The sequence below is a fragment of the Pygocentrus nattereri genome, chromosome 11, assembly GCF_015220715.1.
Source record: "Pygocentrus nattereri isolate fPygNat1 chromosome 11, fPygNat1.pri, whole genome shotgun sequence".
In the NCBI taxonomy this organism is placed as follows: Eukaryota; Metazoa; Chordata; class Actinopteri; order Characiformes; family Serrasalmidae; genus Pygocentrus; species Pygocentrus nattereri.
In genome coordinates this window covers 5,548,061-5,574,650 of record NC_051221.1, presented here as the reverse complement: position 1 = coordinate 5,574,650, position 26,590 = coordinate 5,548,061, and the positions used below count along the sequence as shown (strand labels likewise).

The following is a 26,590-nucleotide window of genomic DNA, read 5'->3' as shown; positions in this document are numbered from 1 at the left end:
AGAACCTGTTTAAACTGAAATGCTGAAAACTTCATTTTATTAACTAAGACTAGGCTGATCAGCTTCATAAACAGTCTAAAATACAGCAAACAGGCTAAACAACTACATTAATCTCAAAGGCTTCAAATTAAAGTATTTACTGTATGATTTACTGTAAAACTGCAATATAAAAGTTTAAAGAAAGTCACATGAATGTCTTATTAGCGTCAAATGTCTGCTTTTATTAGATCTGCTTTTAATCCAGGCTGATTCTTAACCACCTCCCTCTGTCTGCTGTGTATGTTATGAAATTCCGGCTTCAGGATTTGTCCAGTGTGGATTTGTACAATATGGAATTGTACAGTTAAATCCCAAATGGTCATTTGTTAAAGATATTTTGCAATGTTTGGGTGCAGCAGTCAATATTTGAGAATTAGACCCAGCGTGGTAAGACGGGCGTACAACACCGTTAACTTGGTGCTAAAAAGACGCTAAATTAGCATAGCCATCACGATGGTCATTTGGAGAGCACTACTTACATAAGTGAAGGTTTTTGCACTAACAGTACTATATCGTGATATCTTCAGTATTACATGACAAAAAGTCTTAAAGGTATACGAAACAATTGCAGAATTCATTGTTCAGCAGTCCATAGCTGCCTAGAAACAATAACATATTCTTAATATTTACATTTCTTGGTGAAATACTTACCTAAGATTATTTAATGATAAATTTGTGTATTTTATCTTAATTTATGTGCTCCCTTTTTTTTTTTTTTTACAAGCAGTAAGCCACTTGAGGTTGCGTGTTATAGTGATTTTATCACCCTTACCCATCATAATATCGCCTCGGCTGGCTTATTGCTGTATTAGATAATTGCTGTAATGATAAACTTGGGCCATCATTTGATTCAAGTCTCAATACTGGCTTGATGTTTCAATATTCTCATGATATTTTCAACAAAATCTGAATTAAGAAGAAAAACAATTCTTGTCTCCATGTTGTTGTACAGATTTCTAATGAACATGCCTGTGAGTTGTTGACTGGTGCCCAGTTCAATATCAGTTGCGATATTGCGATGCCTCCACACTTAATTAAGCCCCACTGAGATTATTAATAAAATAACAACTACAGAAGTGTGCTCCACCTCTGGTGTAGAGTACTCACCATTGCTGATCATGTGTACGCTTGCACACAGCAGGAGACAGAAGAACCCAGTACGCTCCATCATGCTCGGACAGCAAGTGAGCGAAACTAGTCGAGGATAGTTTCTTATAAAATGGAAAAAAAGCTAAGACACGAATAGCCACTGCCGTGTGAAAACACAGAGCTGTTCACTTACAGCTAAAAGCAGTTCCTGCGGTGTGATGTGTGAAAAAATGTGTGAGCATGTGTCAGAGATGGGAACGCAAGACCTGAGTGGTGCTGATTGTTAGGGCCTCAAACAATACAGTTGCAATAGATATAATTCTGCATGTCGCATTTTTGCATTGCGATATCACTACATGCTACACATTACCCCCCACCCATTAAGTTTAATAAAGTACAACTACTCTTTAAAATTATGTCGACCTTTATTAACAAGAGATATTCTGAAGTAATGACAAGCAATTTTGTAAGTCGCTCTGGATAAGAGCGTCTGCTAAATGCCATAAATGTAAATGTAAATAGTAGTGTTACTGTTTGGTTATCTGATGTCGATCAGAGGAGGACGGAGGATGGTTTTCACTTTTGAGTCTTGGTGTCTCTCAAGGTTTCTTCTTCTCACTCTTAGGGACTTTTCCTTGCCACTGTTGGCCTTCTCTTGCTCATTTGGCCTTGGACACAGATTTCTATAAAGCTGTTTTGTGGCAATATCTTTCATAAAAAGCAATATGTAAACACAATTTGATGTCACTTGCACCTCAAAGACTTGGGATCTGGGCTTGCACCTCAGAGGCTTAAGTCTCAACTCACACATAAACGTCTGAGATTTGATACCTTGACTGGCACCCCGGAAACTCAAGACTTGATTCAGACTCTGAATCTTCAAAGACTGGACTTGTCCCTCAGAGACTTGACTCACATTTGTACCTCAGAGGTTCGAGACTCGACTCACACTTGCACCTCAGGCACTCTACCCAGACGCTCTCCTCAAAGACTGAAGTTGCACTCATACCTTAGAGACTTGAGACTTGACTCTCACTTGCACCTCAGTGAGTCAACTCAGATGTGCTCCCCTTAGAATCTCAAGACTAGACTGTTTCATCAAAGTCTCGACTCAGACTCGCTCCTTGGAGACTCAACTCACGCCCACACCTCAGAGACGAACTTCTTAGAGCCTTAAGTCAGACTAACTCCTTAGAGATTTGAAATACTTACTTCTCAGAGACTTGAGACTTACACTCTCACTCCAGAGACTTGAAACTTGACTTTCAGTCAAACATCAGAGACCCAAGACTGCACTTGCACACCCCAGAGACTTAACTCTCACTCACTACACAGAGACTCGAGATTCGACTTGAGCCTCAGAGACTCTAGCCTCAACTCACTCTACAGAGACTTGAGACTTGACTTGCACTCACATCTTAGAGGCTCGATCCAGGCTCACCTCTCAGAGACTCAAGTTGAACTTGCAACTCAGAGATTCAACTTGAACTTGCACCTCAGAGACTAGACTCAACTTGTACCCAGAGACTTGACACTTGACTTGCACTGTAACATATACAGTAGTACCATGAAAGAGTATTTGGAAATACACAGTCATTACCTTGACATTTTTCTCATTTGAGAAAATACGTTTTGCAATGCCTCTATCACCCATGTGGAGAAGTATGTGGAGATAACGGTTGTGGTTCACTGGAGTCCCAGAGTTTTTAAACTGATAGTTTTTAAGTATCTTTCTCATTTCCTTTGGAATATAAGATCATAGTTTGGTGCTTAATGAGACTATTTAATCTAATTTGCATTGCTGTATAAGGTCTATTTAAGTGGTTTAACATGGATGAGTGAATCAGTCTTCTAGATTATTAAGCCTAGTATCACCTTAATTGGTGTTGGATCACTTCTTTCCTTCAATGAAGTGATCATGTCAAAACTGTTTTTCGTGGTTACTCAGGTTATATTTATCTCAAGAATGGATTATGTTCTTGTGAGGCCCCTGGGCACCAGCATCTTAGGAGGCCCCCAGAATGCTAACTAACTAACCTAAATGCTAATTAAGCAAACACCTGAAAATTATGTTTAGATATTAGATATTAATAGATAGTGCACATGCATATATATGTGGTCTTTCAACAAAACAAACTTTCATAATTTTTTTTCTGTTTGTACACAGAAGCTTTTGGCTCGCCTTTCTCCGCTTCTGTGTCTCGTCTATATTCTTTCTCCTCCTTCGCTCTCCACATATTTGAAAGGTGCCTATACCACTGAAGATAAACCTGCATCATCTAGTGCAACACAGGCACCTGAGTTGAGAGGGAAAGAAAGAACTCACTGCTGTCATCAGTGTCCTAGTGTTGAGTTTTGATCTGAATTGCCTTATATTTGACTACACTATACACTACACTATGGTCACTGCTACTGTCTCAGCGGAGTGACAGACTTCTTAACGAACATGCAGTGTGCAAAAGAACTATTTTATGTACAATTCAGTAAAGTAGTGTACAATACAAGCTGAAAAGAGTGAGGCTCTCAAAGCTACAGTGTGGTCTTATAGGACAAAGTCATCTAAGTGGACTGAAGAGGTGGGTGGGAGGAGAAGTATGAGATCACTCGTGGTTTAGGACGTGTTTGTGTGCCTGTGTTTCTGTGTGGGTAATTTCATGCCTTCCTGTGTCTGTAGGTGAGAGAGACCAAGAGAGACACATTTTTCAGTAAGCAGTTCTCTTCTTATCTTATAAGCTGAAGAATTTCGAACCCCTCCTAATTAATCTTCAACCTGTGTCTTCATGAACTGAAGACTTGAAACAGGGAGTGCAGCTTCATGTCTGAAGGACAAGTTTTAATTGTCTGTGTACACGGTTCACAGACGACAAGCTGACAGAACACAGAATGGCGTTCATATAGGCCCAGGCACATAGTTGCTCCTGCACCACTGCCAAATTAGGTACTGAAGCAACAGCTGTTCTTAACCTATACATAGCCAAGAATAACTGTTCAGAATGTCCTCCCATTGTCCTCCCAGGTACAGCTTGAAATGAAAGGGGTGACATGAAATACACAGAGATTGCATATTACAACACATAATACTGAATCTAACATTACACATAAAGTGTATAATACAACAGATTCCTTCAAAACAGGGTCTTTATGATGGAAAATGCCTCCCTCATGAGGTGTCACAGGCAAGTCCACCAGGAAGGAGACCATACAGTAGACAACATACCATAGACTATACTGCCCAGCTGGCCTGGGAGCGCCTCGGAATCCCCCTTGGAAAGCAAGTAGAAGTGGCTGGGGAAAGGGAGGTCTGGGCCCCATTGCTTAAGATGCTGCCCCCACGACCCAAACCCTGGAGGAGCGGAAGATGATGGATGGATGGATGGATGGATCAATGGATCGATGGAGTATATTAATATTGTCAATGTTTCAAAGAATACCATTCACTCCCCAGTCCATACATGAAGAGTAAGCAATAACAATAGCCAGTTTGAAATGTATTATGATGTCATGAAAACCAACATATTTATACACACCGGTTTGTCAAAACTTTATGACCACCTGCATGGACTCTGCAAGAACTCAGAAGGTGGGCTTTGGTTTTTGGCATCAAGACATTAACAGCAGATCCTTCATGTCCACCAAGTCGGAAATCTTGTTCCAGCACATCCCAGACATGCTCAGCCGTATTGAGATCTGGGGAGTTTGGAGGACAGGCTGGATCTCTTCATCAGACCACTCCTGAACAGGGTATGCACTGTGGCAGGGCTCAATATCCTGCTGAAAGAGGCCACTGCAATCAGGGAACACCATTGCCATGAATGGTTCTATCTGGTGATGAAGGACTTTTTCTTGATAGCTCTGATTTAACTTGGTTGAGGATCCATTTGTTTGTTTTCTTTACTATCTAGAGTATTCTGAACAACTTGAAAACCAAAGTTCAAAAGAACTGGTTTATCGTCCAGCTTTCGCATCTATAAAGAACTACAGAGAAGACCATAGCCAGAACAATACTGATCTTTGTAGAACCAATGCATTTCAAGCTCCTTCATCCTTGTTCAGCCAAGTTCCACCAATTAGTCCACTGTTTCTACATCTCTTCCATCAGTGGGAAGGTTAGCAATCTTGCCTGTTGTCAAAACCCTTCTCTTCTTCATATTCAGCTGAAGTCCCACCTTTCCACTCTTTTCTTTAATCTTCCTAATACGGGCCTTCAGGCCTTATAGGTTTTCATCTGTAAGTGTTCTATCATCCAAACATCGAAGGCCACATATGCTTCTTTTATTATATAATTTGCAAATATTGGGGCAGTTGTGGGCTGGAGGTTAGGGAACCAGCCTCATGACTGGAAGGTCACTGGTTTGATCCCCAGAGCCGACAGCACATGACCGAGGTGTCCTTGAGCAAGACACCTAACCCCCAACTGCTCCCCGGGCGCTGCGGATTGGGCTGCCCACCGCTCTGGGCAAGTGTGCTCACTGCCCCCTAGTATGTGTGTGCTCACTAGAGTATATGTGGTGTTTCACTTCATGGATGGGTTAGAATGCGGAGGTGAAATTTCCCTGTTGTGGGACTAATAAGAGTCTCTTAATCTTAAATAGCTTAATGGGGATAGTGGGCAGCCTTGTCAAGCTCCTTTGCCAATTTGGAAGTCTGTTTATCCATTTTCTGTGATGACTGATGTATTGATTAGTGTTGAGATTATGTATTAGAACTATGGGATGCTCTTGTATTCCCATTTTCCTAAGTATATTCGATCATTTTGCCCTTAACATCTAGCATCCAACATAACATTTTCTCACAGTCTGCTAGTTGACAAGAGACAAGTTGACAGGCAACACTGAGTGAGGGAGAGAGGTAGAAGGAGACCAGGACCTTTAAATGAGCCACACCAATTGTCATTGGCCTGAACAGGCCAGAGACTGGCCAATCAACTTGCCTGACATACTTTTTTACAGATGGCCATCGGGCCATTGTTTATGTTGAATGCTGACATTATTACAATTTAGCTGTAGGCTAATGTTTTAAAAGCTCTGGATTCTACAGTATGAGCTTTGACTGTAAAGCACTTGTGACCTACAATGATACACCCAAGAAATAAGAGCACATAAGACCTGCCTGAAATATTAATAGATTTTATTCATATTGGTTTTTAGAGAAGTTCTACAAAGTGCTAGTAGAAAACAGCAAGTAACACAAAAAACAACAATATAATAAAGAAAAAAAGAGAAAGTTTACCAGGATCAAAATCTAATGAGCTGTCCCAGGTCAGGGGCACTTGGGTTTGGGTGCAAACAACTAAAATAATGAACAGCATTTAAAACATTTGAATTTAAAACATTGAGAAAAAAATACCTTTTAATAACTAAAAATAATGAAAGGTAAGTTTTAATACAATAAAACCCTTACATACACTAAAACATTGTAGAAGTCTATAGTTTATGCATATGACTAAAGTTTTCACTTGATTCTATTAGAAATTAGCTGATGAGGTGAGTCAGGTTTAGTGTTTATGAACACAAACAACATCTAATGCAAAATAACAGTGAATTAAAACAGAAAAGGAAGACATCCTGAATGTTAATGTAGGAGGGAACTTAATTTTGCATACAAATTAATTTACTGATACAGAAGAGAACTTTGAGCACTGTGAATCAGATTGTTTCTTTCATTTTACACAACTCTGTAGTCTGTAATAACTCTGAAAGTCACAGCCAGTTAGACAACAGAATAATATAATAAAAACCAGAGGTCATTATAGAGCAGTAATGAAGTGAAAGTCCAGGGTTTGTTGTGTGCACTTCTTGATATCAGCATATAGCTGCTCAACTCTTTCCTGTATTAGAGAGAGAAAAAAAACTTTTCAAAACTATCTTGGAAACATTGTATTTGTTCCAAACTAATCTAAACTTTTCCAAAACTTTACCTTCAGGTAATGGGTGGATGTTCAGGGGACCCATGTTCTCCTATACACACTGCTGGTTACCTGGTTATTGCAGAGAAAACAAGGAAGGTTTGATTGATTTTCCATCCAACGTAAATATACAATACAACAGCTTTTGAAACAAAGCGTAACACAGCCTTAGTTGAGGATCCATAACAGTTCATGATATTAAAGTGTATATTGTTATTAAAGCAATCCTGTGTGCAGCACTCATAAGAGGGCACCACCCAAGCTACGAAGGAACTAAATGAACAATACCCCCAGAGTCTCCTGAGAGGGGGGGCGGAAGAGAGACTCAATGAGACTGACACACCGGTATCGGCCAGGACACGGAACATGACTACGATAAAGCTCAAGCAATCTACATTGACTGGAGTGGAATACACTGTTAGGTGCCATTGCGGGAAGATCTGCAAAAGCACCAGAGGACTAAAGCAACATCAGAGTAGGTCCAAGTGCAGAACATCTGCAGTTCAGGAGCAGCACACAGACCCAATGTCTGGTCAGACGAAGGAGAACTCCAGCCAGGAAGCACCCCACAGTGCTGAAGATCTCTCCGCAACTGAACTGCCCCAGCACCAGAGACCAGCTCATGTGAACCCCCCTCCAACCACCCCAATCCAACTGGAAAGGAGAGAGAGGATTAAATGGCCTACAATGGCAGACAACAATGCTTGGATGCAGCTGGATGACGACCTCGAAGGCATCTTGGAAGCAACTGTATTAGGCTCAGCTCATAGGAAGATCGACGCACTAATAACCATAGTATACAAGCTTGCCAAGGAACGTTTTGGCACTATGGTGCAGAAAGACCAACGTCAACTACAGCAGCAGCCAAATAGGAGGGAGAGAGAGATCCGTCGCCTAAGAAGCGAGATAAAAGCCCTCAACAAGCGTTTCAAGACCAGCTCACCGACCGAGAAGGAAGGTATCAAAGACCTAACAAGTAAGCTCCGGGAACAGCAGGGTCAGGAGAGCAGAGCACATCCGGAAGCAGCGTCGGAAGAAAGAAAGGAGAAGAGTTCAGTTTGTGAGGGATCCATACAGCTTCGCAAAGTCTCTTCTATGCCAACAAAAATCTGGCTCACTCTCCAGCTCAAAGATGGAGGTTGAAGAGTTCCTTGCGGAAGCTCACAGCGACCCTAACAGGAGTCAGGGCCTAGGGGCCAACTGCAATATCTCAAGGCCTGAGAAGCCAACAACTGAGTTGAATGCAAAGGAACCCACATGGCAAGAAGTTCTGGACGTCGTCCGTAAGGCCAAATCACCAGCTGCCCCTGGCCCAAGTGGTATACCATGTAAGGTATACAAGAAATGCCCCAAGCTCCTTAAGAGGCTGTGGAAAATCTTGAGGAAGATCTGGGCCAAGGGGACAATTCCATCAAGCTGGAAGTTGGCTGAGGGGTGCTTTGTTCCGAAAGAGGAAGGATCCTCCGCAATCTCCCAGTTCAGAACAATCTCTCTTCTGAGCATAGAGTGTAAGATCTTCTTCTCTGTTCTGGCACGAAGAATTACCTCCTACATGATGCAAAACCATTATATCAATCCATCCATCCAAAAAGGTGGCATCCCAGGTTTCTCGGGCTGTCTGGAACATACCTCAATGATTCCCCAACTGATCCAAGAAGCAAAACGGAAGAAAAGCGACCTAACAGTCGTCTGGCTAGACTTAGCCAATGCTTAGGGGTCAATTCCACATGATCTCATCCAAGGACTTGACCATTATTACATTCCTATGGCATTCCCGAGGTTTGATTACCAACTACCTTGCAGGATTTCGACTCAGGTTTACATCGGTACTCTTTACCACCAACTGGCTGGACCTCCAAAAGGCGATTCCAACAGGGTGCACCATCTCCCCCATCTTGTTTATTATGGGCATGAACATACTGTTATCCGCCGCAGAGGGCATAACCCGGGGCCCTAGATTGGAGACTGGAGTCGTGCAGCATTTATGGACGACATCACAGTAACCACTGTTACGCATGTGCAAGCAAGATGGGTGCTGGATACATTGGGCAGCGTTGCCTCATGGGCGGGATGCTGTTCAAGGCCAGGAAGTCCAGGAGTATGGTCACCAAGAAGGGCAGAGTCACCAGCAGGTTTCGTCTCCAAGTCCAGGGTGAGGTCATCCCACCCATCGAGGGCAACCCAGTAAAATGCCTGGGAAAGTGGTTTAACGTGTCACTGACAGATGGTGCCATTGTTGCAGAGGCGGTGAAGCAGACCGAGGAGTGGCTGAAGAAGATTGACAAGTCTTTACTCCCGGGCAAGTTTAAGACCTGGCTGTATCAGTACGGCCTCTTGCCCAGGCTCCTTTGGCTACTCACAGTCTACGAGTTTCCCATGACTACCATCGAGGTCATTGAGAGAAGGACAAACAAGCACCTGCGAAGGTGGCTGGGCATTCCCCCAAGCTTCTCATCAGTGGGCCTTTACATCAGGTCTGGTCAACTGCAACTCCCCTTGTCTTCAGTAGTAGAGGAGTACAAGGTGGCGAAATGCAGAGGTGCCCTAAGTCTGGGGGACTCCAACGACGACCTCATCAGACAAGCTGGCATGATAACCAGGTCAGGACGCAAGTGGGCTGCCAACGCAGCTGTGGAACAGGCGGTCAGCTCCCTGAAGTTGCAGGATGTAGTTGGCAACCAGTGCGTCCATCGACAAGGCCTCGGCTCTGCACAATTCCAAACCTGGGAACACAAAAACCAGGAGAGGCATGGTGCAAGTGGAAGTAAGGAGCAGAGAGGAGGAGAAGCGAGTAGCCAGAGCAGTGCAGCAAGGTTCCCAGGGGGCCTGGACAAAGTGGGACTTGCCCAGGCGCAAACTCACATGGAGGGATCTGTGGCACCTGGAGCCCTATCGCATCTCCTTCCTCTTACGGTCGGTTTACGATACCCTCCCCTCCCCAGTACATCTGCACACGTGGGGTCTAAGAGAGGATCCGCTTTGTAAGCTGTGCGACAAGAGGGGGACCTTGGCCCATATGTTGTCTGGGTGCAAAACATCTTTAACCCAGGGGCGGTATAGATGGCGCCACGACAAAGTACTCTTCTCATTGGCAGACACCATAGAGCGGGAGAGGGTTAAGAAGAGACCAGCCCACACAACCGCACAGAGAGCAATCCCCTTTGTCAAGGAAGGAGTTAGACCCGCACAAACCACCAAAAAGAAAAGAACTAGCATTCTCCACAATGCAAGTTCCTGGGAGATGAGGGTGGATCTTCGAAGGAGGTTGCAGTTTCCGGAAGTGGTGCAAACATCCCTCCGCCCTGATATAGTGCTGTGGTCATCCCAGGACCAGAAGATAATCCTGGTTGAATTGACAGTACCATGGGAGGAGGGCTGTGAGGAGGCCCACGAAAGGAAGGCTGCAAAGTACCTACAGCTGGCCCAAGACTGCCGCGATAGAGGCTGGCAGACGGGTCTTCCCGGTGGAGATAGGGTGCAGAGGCTTTCCAGCAAGGTCTGCATGGAGTTTCCTTTCTGCCATAGGAATGGATGAGCACAATAAAAAGCAAGCAGCTCGCCGGATGTGGGAGGATGCGGAACGTGCCTCATGCTGGATTTGGAGTAAGAGAGAGGAGGAAAGCTGGAAGCCAGGAGTAGATGGGCAGTGAGCTGGCCACTCACTGCTGGCCTACCAACTGGAGGGTGTCGTGGTTAGGGCCGAAACACCCAGAGAAGGTTGGACACCACCTGATGACATCTGCTCCTGGCCTAAGGCTACAGCTACCTGCTAAGGTAGCTGAGGAAGGCACCTCGTGTGTATCCAACAAGTTACACCAGTGAAATTAAACTAGAATAATGTCTGCTTGGCAGCCAATCTCAGACAAATGTTTCAGGATAGTGTCACGCGTTGTGACGTCAGGGTGAACAAGGGGCACAGCTGTTCCATGTCACTGCTGCAGAAATCCTATCCAAATGTTATTGTAATGTACCACTGCGCCCAAACGCTGAGCTACAACCTCCATTTTTGAGCCCTGTTCATATGGCTTCTAGGTAGTATAGCTAGCTAAATGTAAACAAAGCCTATTATTGTTGCTGTCCAATGAAAAACATGTATCTCCATTTTTTGCGATTTTTACGTTTCCGCATCACTGGAGCTTGGCCGCCGTCCCTTACATTGTATGATAATTTCATGATGATTGGACCAATAGAAATGCTCCAAAAATACTTAAAATAAAATCTCTTTCCATTGACTTCCATTGAAAGCCAAGAGCGTTTCTGCCCTCTCCTGTGAAGTTACTATTTTGAAGATAAATGTTTTTCTTTGGACAGTGATGATGTAATACTTCAACTTTCTTTTTAAAGACAATAAAATCATAGAAATCACTGGCATGTTGTACAAAGACACACAGGTTGTTTACGCTGAGCAGCTGCAGCATCAGTAAACAGGGCTACCCCACACATACATCACCGGCTCCTTTTACATTAAATCAGTGCTTAGAATCTATATTATACTATATTAGACACTAATATATGGCTGCCTCTCCATGGATCACCACCTTATCGTGGTGGAGAGGTTTGTGTGCTTGAATGATCCTAGGAGCTATGTTGTCTGGAGCAAAGCTCCTGGTAGGGTCTCCCATGGCAAACTGGTCCTAGGTGACAGGCCAGACAAACTGTGATCCATAATCACCCCTATGAAAACAAGAAAGCAGGACTTGTGTACCCTGCGCAGATCAGGGATACCGGGGCCCCACCCTGGAGCCAGGCCTGGGGAAGTGGCTCGCAAGCGAGCGTCTGGTGGCCGGGCATTCACTCATGGTGCCCGGCCGGGCCCAGCCCGAAGGAGCTACATGAGTCCCCCCTCCCATCGACCCACCACCGATGGGAGGGGCAGTAGTAGGGGTGCGGTGCATTGTGGATCGGGCAGTGTCCGAAGGTGTGGACCTTGGCGTTCTGATCCTCGGTTGCTGAAACTGGCTTTTGGAACTTGGAACGTTACCTCACTGGTGGGGAAGGAGCCTGAGTTGGTGCGCGAGGTTGAGAGATACCGGCTAGATATAGTCGGGCTCACCTCAACACACAGCTTGGGCTCTGGGTCCAATCTCCTTGAGAGGGGCTGGACTTTATTCTTTTCTGGAGTTGCCCATGGTGAGAGGCGGCGGGCAGGTGTGGGCTCTCTCATAGCCCCTCGACTCGGTGCCTGTATGTTGGGGTTTTCTCCAATGGATGAGAGGGTAGCTTCCCTACGCCTTCAGGTTGGGGAACGGGTCCTGACTGTTGTCTGTGCTTATGCACCGAACAGCAGTTCAGAGTACCCAGCCTTCTTAGAGTCCTTGGGAAGGGTGCTTGAAAGTGCTCCTCCTGGAGACTCTATTGTCCTACTGGGGGACTTCAATGCTCAAGTGGGCAATGACAGTGAGACCTGGAGGGGTGTGATTGGGAGGAATGGCCTCTCTGATCTGAACCCGAGTGGTGTTCAGTTTTTGGACTTCTGTGCAAACCACAGTTTGTCCATCACGAACACCATGTTTGAACACAAGGATGTCCATAAGTGCACATGGCACCAGGACACCCTAGGCCGCAGTTCAATGATTGACTTTGTAGTCGTGTCATCGGACTTGCGGCCATGTGTTTTGGACACTCGGGTAAAGAGAGGAGCTGAGCTGTCAACTGATCACCACCTGGTGGTGAGTTGGATCAGGTGGTGGGGGAAGATGCCGGTCAGACCAGGCAAGCCCAAACGTATAGTGAGGGTTTGCTGGGAACGTCTAGCAGAAGAACCTGTCAGATTGATCTTCAACTCACACCTCCGTCAGAACTTTGACCAGATATCGGGGGATGGGCCATGTTCCGTTCCTCCATTGCTGAAGCGGCTGACTGTAGCTGTGGCCGTAAGGTAGTTGGTGCCTGTCGGGGTGGTAATCCTCGAACCCGGTGGTGGACACCCCAGGTGAGAGATGCCGTCAAGCTGAAGAAGGAGTCCTACCGGGCATGGTTGGCCTGTGGGACACCAGAGGCAGCTGGCAGGTATCGACAGGCCAAGCGATCTGCGGCTTCAGTCGTCGCCAAGGCAAAAACCCGTGTATGGGAGGAGTTTGGTGAGGCCTTGGAAAGTGACTTTAAGTCGGCTCCAAAAAGATTCTGGCAAACCATCAGGCGACTCAGAAGGGGAAAGCAGTGTGCCACTACCACTGTATATAGTGGAGATGGTGTGCTGCTGACTTCGACTGAAGACGTCATTGGGCGGTGGAAGGAATACTTTGAGGACCTTCTCAATCCCACCGACACGTTCTCCAGTGAGGAGGCTGAGTCTGGGGACATGGGAATAGGCTTGTCCATTACTGAGGCCGAAGACGCTAAGGTAGTTAAGAAGCTCCTTGGTGGCAAGGCTCCAGGGGTGGATGAGATCCGCCCTGAGTTCCTCAAGGCTCTGGATGTTGTGGGGCTGTCTTGGCTGACACGCCTTTTCAACATTGCGTGGACATCGGGGGCAGTGCCACTGGATTGGCAGACTGGGGTGGTGGTGCCTCTTTTTAAAAAAGGGGACCGGAGGGTGTGTTCCAACTACAGGGGAATCACACTCCTCAGCCTCCCTGGCAAGGTCTATGCAGGGGTACTGGAGAAGAGAGTCCGGCTTATAGTCGAACCTCGGATCCAGGAGGAACAGTGCGGGTTCCGCCCTGGTCGTGGAACACTGGACCAACTCTTCACCCTCTCCAGGATTCTGGAGGGTTCATGGGAGTTTGCCCAACCAGTCCACATGTGCTTTGTGGATCTGGAGAAGGCATTCGAATGTGTTCCCTGGGGTATTCTGTGGGAGGTGCTTCGGGAGTACGGGGTACATGGCTCTTTGCTACGAGCCATTCAGGCCCTGTACAAACAAAGCTGGAGTTTGGTTTGCCTAGCCGGCAGTAAGTCAGACTCGTTCCCAGTGAGAGTTGGACTCCGTCAGGGCTCCCCTTTGTCACCGATTCTATTCATAAATTTTATGGATAGAATTTCTAGGCGCAGTCAGGGGATGGAGGGTGTCCGGTTTGGTGACCTCAGGGTCACATCGCTGCTGTTTGCAGATGATGTGGTCCTATTGGGGACATCAGGCCACGAACTTCAGCTTTCGCTGGATCGGTTTGCAGCCGAGTGTGAAGCGGCTGGGATGAGAATCAATACCTCTAAATCTGAGACCATGGTTCTCAGGCGGAAAAGGGTGGAGAGCCCTCTCTGGGTCGGGGATAGGCTCTTGCCTCAAGTGGAGGAGTTCAAGTATCTCGGGGTCTTGTTCACGAGTGATGGTACAAGGGAGCGGGAGATTGACAGGCGGATTGGTGCTGGGTCAGCAGTGATGCGGGCTCTTTACTGGTCTGTTGTGGTAAAGAAAGAGCTGAGCCATAAGGCAAGGCTCTCGATTTACCGGTCGATCTACGTTCCCACCCTCACCTATGGTCATGAGCTTTGGGTAATGACCGAAAGAATAAGATTGCGAATACAAGCGGCCGAGATGAGTTTCCTCCGCAGGGTGTCTGGACTCTCCCTTAGAGATAGGGTGAGAAGTTCAGTCATCCGGGAGGGACTCGGAGTAGAGCCGCTGCTTCTTCACGTCGAGAGGAGCCAGCTGAGGTGGTTCGGGCATCTGGTTAGGATGCCTCCTGGACGCCTCCCTCGGGAGTTGTCACAGGCGAGTCCACCTGGGAGGAGACCCCGGGGAAGACCCAGGACACGCTGGCGCGACTATATCGCCCAGCTGGCCTGGGAGCGCCTCGGAATCCCCCTTGGAGAGCTGGTGGAAGTGGCTGGGGAAAGGGAGGTCTGGTCTTCATTGCTTAGGATGCTGCCCCCGCGACCCGAACCCCGGAGAAGCAGAAGATAATGGATGGATGTGTACATATATATATATATATATATATATATATATATATATATATATATATATATATATATATATATATATATATGTATATATGTGTGTGTGTGTGTGTGTGTGTGTAAGAAACTGTACAATATTCCACAATTTACAGCAATAAAAAGCCTCATCACCCTTTGTTTTTTAAAAACATCTCCATGAGTACAGAACCAGCACCACAGACATCAAGCAGCTCACTGATATTATGATCAGGCAGCTCTGCAGAACTGAAAATAAAAACACAAGATGACCTCACAGGACAGCTCACATCATCACACAGAGCATGTTTGGCACAAGTTGCCTTTTAAAATGAGAAACAAGATTAAAACCAAACCACGACTGCATGACATTTTTCAGATCTTCATTTTGTCCATGCTTGGTTTCAGAACCACCTACAGAACATTAGAACAGTGATGGATGAGTCCTCAGCATTTCTTACTTAGACCCTCTGCACAGTGCAACCTATTTCCCCTCCTCTGACATGCCTGGTTCTGCTCTCCGCAGGATTAAAGTAATAAAGAAATATCAAATGTCAGATTCAAGTGTTTCCTACTGCATCTTGGACAGACAGTTAGTGGACCAATGTAAACATGCATAACGCACACTGTCTGGTTAAATCTGAGATGGGACAGTATTATGTGCATGTAAACACAAAACACTGATCTTTTTTTCATACAGTGTGCATATATAAATGTTATCTTTCGTTAAACTACTACATAAAATTATCGCATGTTTATTTTCTAAATATAAGATGTTCTCTAAATCCCTGGAGGGATATCTCTTGCCCACTTTAACAGCTATTTCTATTTATCCTCCCGAAACCAGTGTCCCAATACATCAATGAGTCAGGCATCTAAAATTTCATAAGAGAATGAAACCTCGTAACACATCATCTAGTACTGTGGTGACCAGACATTCCATTTTTCCCAGAACAATCCGATACTTCAGTCTGTGTTTTGGCTTCCCGGTTTTTTTTGTTTGTTTATTTTTTCCCCTGTGTCAAAGGCAGGTCACCAAAAAACACATTTAATATATTTAATCAAAACCAAAAACCAGCACAAAAAAACCAAAGGAGTGTAAAATTCCTGAAGGAATTTGAAGTGCATCCTGCGAAAGACTGTAACACAAAAAATGGGACACCCTGGCTGCTTCACACGAACAACCCAGCACCTCCAGCTAGCTGTGAGTTATAAGCAAAGTATTTGAGCAGCTGCAGAATATACGGTTCCAATCTTGGTCAAGTCAAATTGTATTTATATTATATTATATTTATATTACAACAGGTGTTGTCACAAAGCAGCTTTACAGAAAAATCCAGGTCCAAGCCCCCATGAGCGTCATCGATGGCAACAGTGGCAAGGAAAAACTCCCTAAGAGCAAGAGGAAGAAACCTTGAGAAGAACCAAGACTCAGAACCCATCCTCCTCTGGTCAACACCAAATGTTAGTATAAAATATTACAACCCCAATTATTAAAACATAAATAAAAACAGAAAACGATGATTTGCAAATCCTTTTAAACCTATATTCAATTGGATACACTACAAAGACAAGATATTTAATGTTCAAACAGATAAACTATTGTTTTTTGCAAATATTCACTCATTTTGAATTTGATGCCTGCAACATGTTCCAAAGAAGTTGGGACAGGGGCAGCAAAAGACTGGGAAAGTTGTGGAATGCTCAAAAAACACTTTGAGCATTCCACAGGTGAACAGGTTAACTGGAAACAGGTGAGTGTCATGATTAAAGGGAGCATCCCTGAAAGGCTCAGTCGTCACAAGCAGGGATGGGAGAGGTTCACCACTTTGTGAACAACTGCGTGAGCAAATAGTCCAACAGTTTAAGAACAACGTCTCTCAACATGTGTAAGGGGTTGGAAATTTTAAATAAAATAATAAACACCCCTTGTATTTTTTTTGATTACTCTTAATTGGTTTTAGAAACATTTAGGTATTTTTCTAAAAATGTTTTTTTGTAATTTGTTATTTTTCTTCCTTTTGTTTGATTTGGGTTTTCTTAAATAAACTTCATGTGGGTTTAAACCAAATCAGCTTTAAGTACTAAATAATGGCACCAGACCAGCAGGGGGCGCACCTTAATGAGAGATCGGTCAGAGCGTGGAGCCACTCTTCAGAACGCCAGTTTTCACACGCTAACTTCTGTGTCCGTCTCTCTCTTTTAAGGTACGGAAAATATGGTTTTATTCCACTATCGCCTTTTCTCTGCATGGTTTTCAAATGTATTGTATGTGTCTTGGGTGATATGCAGTGTACGATTCATACTACGGGAGAAACGTGTAAGGCCAACACGCCATTAGCTGGCTCAGATAAGTTCTCAATGATTGAAGGCTATTGGTTGTGTATGTCAAGCTCAAGGTGAAAGAACAACTAGCTGTGTTAACGTAAATGTTATTAATAGAACTTCTCTGTTGCACTTTTGTACCTTTTTGATGGGTAGTACTTATTAAATGCTGAATGAAGTTTATTATTGGTTTGTATGTGGGATTAAGGGGTTTATAGCTGTGTTCTGAGTTAGTGCTTAAGTTTTTTGCTTTTCTCATATTTTTCCTTTCTCATAATTATGAGCTATTTTGTGTGTGTATTTGTAAGTTATTTATTTATTTTCATTTCTTGATTATGGTGTTTCTTGAGTTTTGGGTTTGTCCAATTGATTTCATTAGTTATGTTGGTTTATTTTATTAAGGTTGTTTCTTTGCTGATTTATTATTATTATTATTATTATTATTATTATATTCTGCCTTATGAATAGGATTGGTTTTCTGATTATTTATTATATTAGTGTATTGAAGTTTACTTTAGTTGCTTATTTTCTATATGTTATTTTTTGTATATTTGGTTAACTTCACTGGTGGTTACTTTGAGATTTATTCTTTTGTATTTCAATGTTAATCTTGTTTAAATGTCTTTTGGCTTAAGGTATTAGTTGGTATTAAAGATTGCTATTTTATGATGTTTGTATAAATAAAGAACGCCAGTTTGCACACGCTAACTTCTGTATCCGTCTCTCTCTTCTAAGAGAAACAGATGTTTGTACTGCACCTCAGGTTTCCCCTGGGCCTGAGGCCGGTAACACATGCAATTGCAAGGAATTTAGGGATTTCATCATCTACAGTCCATAATATCATCAAAAGATTCAGAGAATCTGGAGAAATCTCTGCAAGTAAGCGGCAAGGCAGAAAACCAACACTAAATGCCCGTGACCTTCGACCCCTCAGGCGGCTCTGCATTAAAAACCGACATCATTCTGTAACGGATATTCCCACATGGGATCAGGAACACTTCAGAAAACCACTGTCAGTGAACTCAGTTCGTCGCTCCATCTACAAGTGCAAGTTAAAACTCTGCCATGCAAAGCGAAGCCACATATCAACACCATCCAGAAACGCCGCCGGCTTCTCTGGGCCCGAGCTCATATGAGATGGACTGACGCAGAGTGGAAAAGTGTCCTGTGATCTGACGAGTCCACATTTCAAACTGTTTTTGGAAATCATGAACGTTGTGTCCTCCGGGCCAAAGAGGAAAAGGACTGTCCGGATTGTTATCAGTGCAAAGTTCAAAAGCCAGCATCTCTGATGGTGTGGGGGTGTGTTAGTGCCCATGGCATGGGTAACCTGCACATCTGTGAAGGCCCCATTAACGCTGAAAGGTACATACAGGTTTTGGAGCAACATCTGCTGCCATCCAAGCAACGTCTTTTTCAGGGACGTCCTGCTTATTTCAGCAAGACAACGCCAAGCCACATTCTGCACGTGTTACAACAGCGTGGCTTCGTAGTAAAAGAGAGTGGGTACTAGTCATGGTCTTTAATTACCGTTTAACTGTTGTTTATGTCCGTTTCACTGCAGCGATCTCCAAATTCTTTATAATGAACACAAATAATGTCCCCTGTAATGTTTGATGCCTCTCAGTGTTGCTGCTTCTCTGCTGTCAAATCAGCACCATAATCAATGCTTTTGAGTGTCGTAAAACTACATGACACCTACAAAAGCCCTTCATGACAACTGACACACCTACTTAAACATTTACAGCATCGCTGCTGAAGCAAAACCTCGTATCTCCAGAAATGAACTGAACAGGAGAAGGAAAACCATCCTAAAGTAGTAGTAACTGAAGTTAGTGTAACTTTACTGAGTTCATTTCAGACCATTTCTGTTCTGTTGGTCGGTTCATCTTTACATTTTACAGCAATACAAAGAGTAATGGGAGTTTTCAAATCAGTGAAAAAGGAGAAAAGTTTGTTAATTTGATGATAATCACTTATTCTAATAGGTGTTGTTTGTAATGAAGCCTGCTTTTGCCAGCTTTAATGTCATGTTGACAGAACATCTGTGTGATGTGACTCTGACGTTTGGCCCTCAGATGAAGCTGGTATAATGTGCTGTAACGTTCCCTCCAAACTGTCGACAACCCAGAGTGTGAAGACATCAGCGTTACCCCAACACGGGTGCTGAGTCAACCTGACATCAAAACTGAGCCTTTATGACAGAGGAATAAACCTTTATAACTGCTGTAATCGGTTTATTTAAGGGTGATGAAGCCTTAAACAGTGACGTGTTGCTGTGTCTGACTGTTACAGACTCACGGCGCGCTGGGAGACTTTAAATTAACATCATTGGTCAGATTTTGGAATCACAGCTGATGTATTAATGTCCTGTTTTTAGCTCACAGTCATTTTGTAATCTGTCCTGCTGGACATTTCTATTCATTTCCACACACTCAAATGGAAGAACCTGTGGAGAGTGAACAGAACGTTCTTCATCCATAAACGCAGGTAATGGATAATGTTCTTCCCTCTGGTTTATCAGGGCTTTAGGAACTCTCCTGACCTCCCCTGTGCCTGGATGGGTTTTGCTCATATTTTCTATGAGGGATCAAAAAGATAAACTAAGACATTTTATAGCCTTTTTAACCGTAGCTTTACAAAGGGTGTCAGTATTTCTGGAGGCTACTGTAGCTTTTGGTTGAACATTGAAATGAAACATTTCCACACTTACGGGTTCCTGATGTCACACTGAGCTCCACTGTAGCTCCACTGCAGTCGTATCTACCAGCGTCTGACTGAGAGACTCCGTATATAATCAGCACTAGATCTTTCCTTGAGTCGTAACGTCCGTCTGGATCAGCGATGTGTTTGGTCGTCTCTCCGTTATGAGTGGTCAGAATGTCCACTCTCTGTCCGTTGGTGTCTCTGCTCCAGGTCACTGGGCCCTTAGTTAGTCTTCCACATTTAAGGGCGACGGTGTTTCCCTCTTTCTCAGTCTGATGTAGAGTCTCTGTTATGAAGAACACAGTGGAGCAGGTTCAGTGTTCAGTCTGCAGTGTTGCTGGAATTAGTTTATTATACTTTATTACACCTCTTCATTCATCCCTTCATCACTGTTTTCTCTCAGTCCATCAGGCCTCTGACTTCTCCTCTCATCCCTTCATCACTGTTTTCTCTCTCTGTACCAGACCTCTGAATTCTCCTCTTATCACTTCATCACTGTTTTCTCTCTCTGTAAAAGACCTCTGACTTCTCCTCTCATCACTTCATCACTGTTTTCTCTCTCTGTACCAGACCTCTGACTTCTCCTCTCATCACTTCATCACTGTTTTCTCTCTCTGTACCAGACCCCTGACTTCTCCTCTCATCACCTCATCACTGTTTTCTCTCTCTGTACCAGACCTCTGACTTCTCCTCTCATCCCTTCATCACTGTTTTCTCTCTCTGTACCAGACCTCTGACTTCTCCTCTCATCACTTCATCACTGTTTTCTCTCTCTGTACCAGGCCTCTGACTTCTCCTCTCATCACTTCATCACTGTTTTCTCTCTCTGTACCAGACCTCTGACTTCTCCTCTCATCACTTCATCACTGTTTTCTCTCTCTGTACCAGACCTCTGACTTCTCCTCTCATCACTTCATCACTGTTTTCTCTCTCTGTACCAGACCTCTGACTTCTCCTCTCATCACTTCATCACTGTTTTCTCTCTCTGTACCAGACCTCTGACTTCTCCTCTCATCACTTCATCACTGTTTTCTCTCTCTGTACCAGACCTCTGACTTCTCCTCTCATCACTTCATCACTGTTTTCTCTCTCTGTACCAGACCTCTGACTTCTCCTCTCATCACTTCATCACTGTTTTCTCTCTCTGTACCAGGCCTCTGACTTCTCCTCTCATCACTTCATCACTGTTTTCTCTCTCTCTGTACCAGACCTCTGACTTCTCCTCTCATCACTTCATCACTGTTTTCTCTCTCTGTACCAGACCTCTGACTTCTCCTCTCATCCCTTCATCACTGTTTTCTTTCTCTGTACCAGACCTCTGACTTCTCCTCTCATCACTGTTTTCTCTCTCTGTACCAGACCTCTGACTTCTCCTCTCATCCCTTCATCACTGTTTTCTCTCTCTGTACCAGACCTCTGACTTCTCCTCTCATCACTTCATCACTGTATGTTTTCTCTCTCTGTACCAGACCTCTGACTTCTCCTCTCATCACTTCATCACTGTTTTCTCTCTGTACCAGACCTCTGACTTCTCCTCTCATCACTTCATCACTGTTTTCTCTCTCTGTACCAGACCTCTGACTTCTCCTCTCATCCCTTCATCACTGTTTTCTCTCTGACGATGTGAATGAACCTCAGAACTGAATTATCCAGGAAGATCTCAGAAAACATCGGCTGTCAGTGAACATGTCACCGGGCTCAGTGATACGGATTGAATAGAACTTCTCAAATTTAAAATAAAGTTATGACGTGTCGTGATATGTTGAAACACACACACAATGTGCTGCTAGTGTATGTTTAAAACTGCTTTCAGAAGCTGTTTATTCACTGTTTTGTTGTGTTTCTCACACTGTACTGAACTTGGTCCAAATGGGAATAAGATCCTTTGAAGTTAAACATGCAGCTGATCAGTTTTCTTGATGCACCGATGTGACTTTACTAATATCTCATCTCACAAATGCATGTTGAGCATCACAATAACAAAATTATCACAAAAAACAAACAATATTCACCACTGTAAGGACATCATTAGTGCAGTGACGTGTGCAGTGTGTGTACGGTAGGTGTGTGTAGATTTCACAGCAAACAAGTTTCACTGATGTATGTAATGACATGATTGCCCTGAATGTGGGAGGAGCTAAGCCTTTGGTGAAAGTACAGCTGGACGGAAACAGACGATAACGGACTAAACAGGCGTAAATAGTTCTTTTCCGTTTTGCCATATTTGGGATCACTGTTTAAAAAAAATCTGAAAACCTGATTGCATCAAATTCATCATTTCTGCCTGGGTGGTCTTGATGAAAAAGAGATTTTTCTCCAGAAAAACACCCTGTAATCTCAGTTTATCTTCCCAATTATTTCTGCCTTTAGCATTGAAACTAAAATCAATGTAAGGGGTGGGAGTGTGTGATATGGTGGCAGCTGATATATTTATTATTGATAAATCATCATCATCATCATCATCATTATCTCCACCACCACCATCATTAACCACTAGTCCAGATAGGGTTGCGGTTGATTGATAAATTATTATTATTATTATTAGTATTATTATTATTATTATTATGGTTGTATGGCTGAATCACAGTCAGTAACAGCAGAAGGTAATTTAGTACCCCGCTTTATCTTTCACACGCACACACACACACACACACACACACACTGATACAGATGTGATCACTAGTGCTGGACATATCTGTTCATTTCCACACACTGAAATGGACAGAGTGGGCAGTGTGGGTAGAACACTCATTTCCACACACTGAAATAAACAGAGTGGGCAGTGTGGGTAGAACACTCATTTCCACACACTGAAATAAACAGAGTGGGCAGTGTGGGTAGAACACTCATTTCCACACACTGAAATAAACAGAGTGGGCAGTGTGGGTAGAACACTCATCCTCCCTGTTATAAATGATGATATGTGAATCATTTCTAATCGTCCACACCGGCTGCACTGCACTCACATCTACATCCAACAAAACAAGCTGATTTTCCTTCACTTGTGAAGCTCAAACCCCTTAAATATCTGGTCATATTGATCACATCTGATCATCCAGTCCCACTTTCTGTAGTGCTGTACTCCATATTTAATAGAATAGTTCACTATAGTTATTAGTGACTATTGCTATTACTCCTAATAGCAAATAACTTATGGTTTATATGAACAATAACTGCTGTGTCTAAAAGCCTTTCCTGATCAAATTTAATATACGCTACAGTTTGTGTGGCTATTAATAAACATCCAAGTACTAAACAACGATGTGGTGAACAAACACTCGAGTGTTCAAGTTATTCAGGCCAGTTATAGACATGTTATTGACTGATTATAAGCTCATATTTCTTTAAGCTCATACGTTTTTATGAAGGGCAGCAATAATTCTGGAGGCCACTGTAGAGAGTTTCACACTTACCTTCAGTTACATTGAGCTCCACTGTAGCTCCACTGCAGTCGTATCTACCAGCGTCTGTCTGAGAGACTGTGACTATAATCAGCGCTAGATTGGCTTGTGAGCCGTAACGTCTGTCTGGATCAGCGATGTGTTTGCTCGTCTCTCCGTTATGAGTGGTCAGAATGTCCACTCTCTGTCCGTTGGTGTCTCTGCTCCACGTCACTTTACCGTTAGTTAGTCTTCCACAGTGAAGGACGATGATTCTTCCCTCTGTCTGACTCACATGTAGAGTCTCTGTTATGAAGAACACAGTGGAGCAGGTTCAGTGTTAAGTCTGCTGTGTTGCTGGAATTAGTTTATTATACTTTATTACAGCTCTTCATTCATCCCTTCATCACTGTTTTCTCTCTCTGTACCAGACCTCTGACTTCTCCTCTCATCCCTTCATCACTGTTTTCTCTCTCTGTACCAGACCTCTGACTTCTCCTCTCATCACTTCATCACTGTATGTTTTCTCTCTCTGTACCAGACCTCTGACTTCTCCTCTCATCACTTCATCACTGTTTTCTCTCTGTACCAGACCTCTGTCTTCTCCTCTCATCCCTTCATCACTGTTTTCTCTCTCTGTACCAGACCTCTGACTTCTCCTCTCATCCCTTCATCACTGTTTTCTCTCTCTGTACCAGACCTCTGACTTCTCCTCCCATCCCTTCATCACTGTTTTCTCTCTCTGTACCAGACCTCTGACCTCTCCTCTCATCACTTCATCACTGTTTTCTCTCTCTGTACCAGACCTCTGACTTCTCCTCTCATCACTTCATCACTGTTTTCTCTCTCTGTACCAGACCTCTGACTTCTCCTCTCATCCCTTCATCACTGTTTTCTCTCTCTCTGTACCAGACCTCTGTCTTCTCCTCTCATCACTTCATCACTGTTTTCTCTCTCTGTACCAGACCTCTGACTTCTCCTCTCATCACTTCATCACTGTTTTCTCTCTCTGTACCAGACCTCTGACTTCTCCTCTCATCACTTCATCACTGTTTTCTTTCTCTGTACCAGACCTCTGACTTCTCCTCTCATCACTTTTAAAATACCAGTGAAGTAGCAGACCAGTGAAGTAGCGGACCAGTAAAGTAGCGGACCAGTGAATTAGCGGACCAGTAAAGTAGCGGACCAGTAAAGTAGCAGACCAGTGAATTAGTGGACCATTTAAGTAGAGGACCAGTAAAGTAGCGGACCAGTGAATTAGAGGACCAGTGAAGTAGCGGACCAGTAAAGTAGCGGACCAGTGAGAGAGTGGACCAGTGAAGTAGTGGACCAGTGAAGTAGCGGACCAGTGAAGTAGCAGACCAGTAAATTAGCGGACCAGTTAAGTAGCGGACCATTGAATTAGCGGACCAGTGTAGTAGTGGACCAGTGAAGTAGCGGACCAGTGAAGTAGCGGACCAGTAAAGTAGCGGACCAGTGAATTAGCGGACCAGTGAATTAGCGGACCAGTAAAGTAGCGGACCAGTGAAGTAGCGGACCAGTAAAGTAGCGGACCAGTGAATTAGCGGACCAGTGAATTAGCGGACCAGTAAAGTAGCGGACCAGTAAAGTAGCGGACCAGTGTAGTAGCGGACCAGTGTAGTAGCGGACCAGTGTAGTAGCGGACCATTGAAGTAGCGGACCAGTAAAGTAGCGGACCATTGAAGTAGCGGACCAGTGTAGTAGCGGACCAGTAAAGTAGCGGACCAGTGAAGTAGCGGACCAGTAAAGTAGCGGACCAGTGAAGTAGCGGACCAGTAAAGTAGCGGACCAGTGAATTAGCGGACCAGTGAATTAGCGGACCAGTAAAGTAGCGGACCAGTAAAGTAGCGGACCAGTGAGATAGTGGACCAGTGAAGTAGAGGACCAGTGAAGTAGAGGACCAGTGAAGTAACGGACCATTGAAGTAGCGGACCATTGAAGTAGCGGACCAGTGAAGTAGCGGACCATTGAAGTAGCGGACCAGTGTAGTAGCGGACCAGTGAAGTAGCAGACCAGTAAAGTAGCTGACCAGTGAAGTAGCGGACCAGTAAAGTAGCGGACCAGTGAATTAGCGGACACAGTGAATTAGCGGACCAGTGAAGTAGAGGATCAGTGAAGTAGCGGACCATTGAAGTAGCGGACCAGTGTAGTAGTGGACCAGTAAAGTAGCGGAACATTGAAGTAGTGGACCAGTGTAGTAGTGGACCAGTGAAGTAGCGGACCAGTAAAGTAGCGGACCAGTGAAGTAGCGGACCAGTAAAGTAGCGGACCAGTGAAGTAGCGGACCAGTAAAGTAGCGGACCAGTAAAGTACCGGACCAGTGAGATAGTGGACCAGTGAAGTAGAGGACCAGTGAAGTAGTGGACCAGTGAAGTAGCGGACCAGTAAAGTAGCGGACCAGTGAAGTAGAGGACCAGTGAAGTAGTGGACCAGTGAAGTAGCGGACCAGTGAATTAGCGGACCAGTGAATTAGCGGACCAGTAAAGTAGTAGAAGCCGTGCACAAAGATACATTTGAACAACTGTCCACTTCAAACACTTCATGTAAAAGTACAACCAAGACATTTCAGAACTTCAGGTATCTCAGGTATGATAGCATAAAGCAGACTATATTGTAAACTCTGTTATAACGCAAGCAAAGATCGCTGGAAAATGAATTTCTTAAAAGAAAGGAATCATAAAAATACACATGATTTCATTATTGTACAGAGTTCTTCTAGAGAAACTCCCTTAGCCTGCTCAGTGTCTTGTGCATGAGGAAAAACACCTGAGACGGAATTCAAAAGCTTCAAATTATATTGAGCAGAGCCTCCATGGCAGCACACGAAGAATCTCAGTTGTACGAGATCACAATTAAAAGATGCCCGTTCTCCATGATGCACAATGTCCCAATTTTGCATTGTGATTTCACGATTTTCAGTACATTTTTACCTCCTCCTTTAAGTTTATCAACAAAATGCAGCTACTGGAACTTCACTACTCACCGCTGTTGATCATGTGTAGGAATCCACACAGCAGGAGACAGAGGAACCCAACACGCTCCATCACGCTCGGACAGAGAGTGAACTAGACTGAAATACTTTCACATAAAACGTAAGGCTAAGACAGAAATAGCCACATAGTGAGAAACAGAACAGTTCCTCTAGTTCTCTCACAGCTATACATAGTTTATGCAGTGCGATGACGTGTCACTCAAGACGTCTGAGAATTCAGCCAGAGAAAAACATTAGAACCACCGTCTTAACGCTGTAATTAACAAACACCTTTTA

General features: G+C 44.2%; 1 protein-coding gene across 2 annotated transcripts in view; it reads right to left on the bottom strand.

Moving 5' to 3' along the window:
- LOC108413742 (mucin-5AC-like) overlaps positions 1–26,590 on the bottom strand; it is a 57,080-nt gene that overhangs the window by 28,025 nt on the left and 2,465 nt on the right. For both annotated transcript variants that reach the window (XM_037542443.1, XM_017686390.2), the window contains exons 2-3: positions 23,335–23,607; positions 19,929–20,207 (exon numbers count right to left, since the gene is read on the bottom strand). In XM_037542443.1, coding sequence (XP_037398340.1) covers positions 19,929–20,207; positions 23,335–23,607 — 552 coding nt within the window. The remainder of the gene's footprint in view (positions 1–19,928; positions 20,208–23,334; positions 23,608–26,590) is intronic.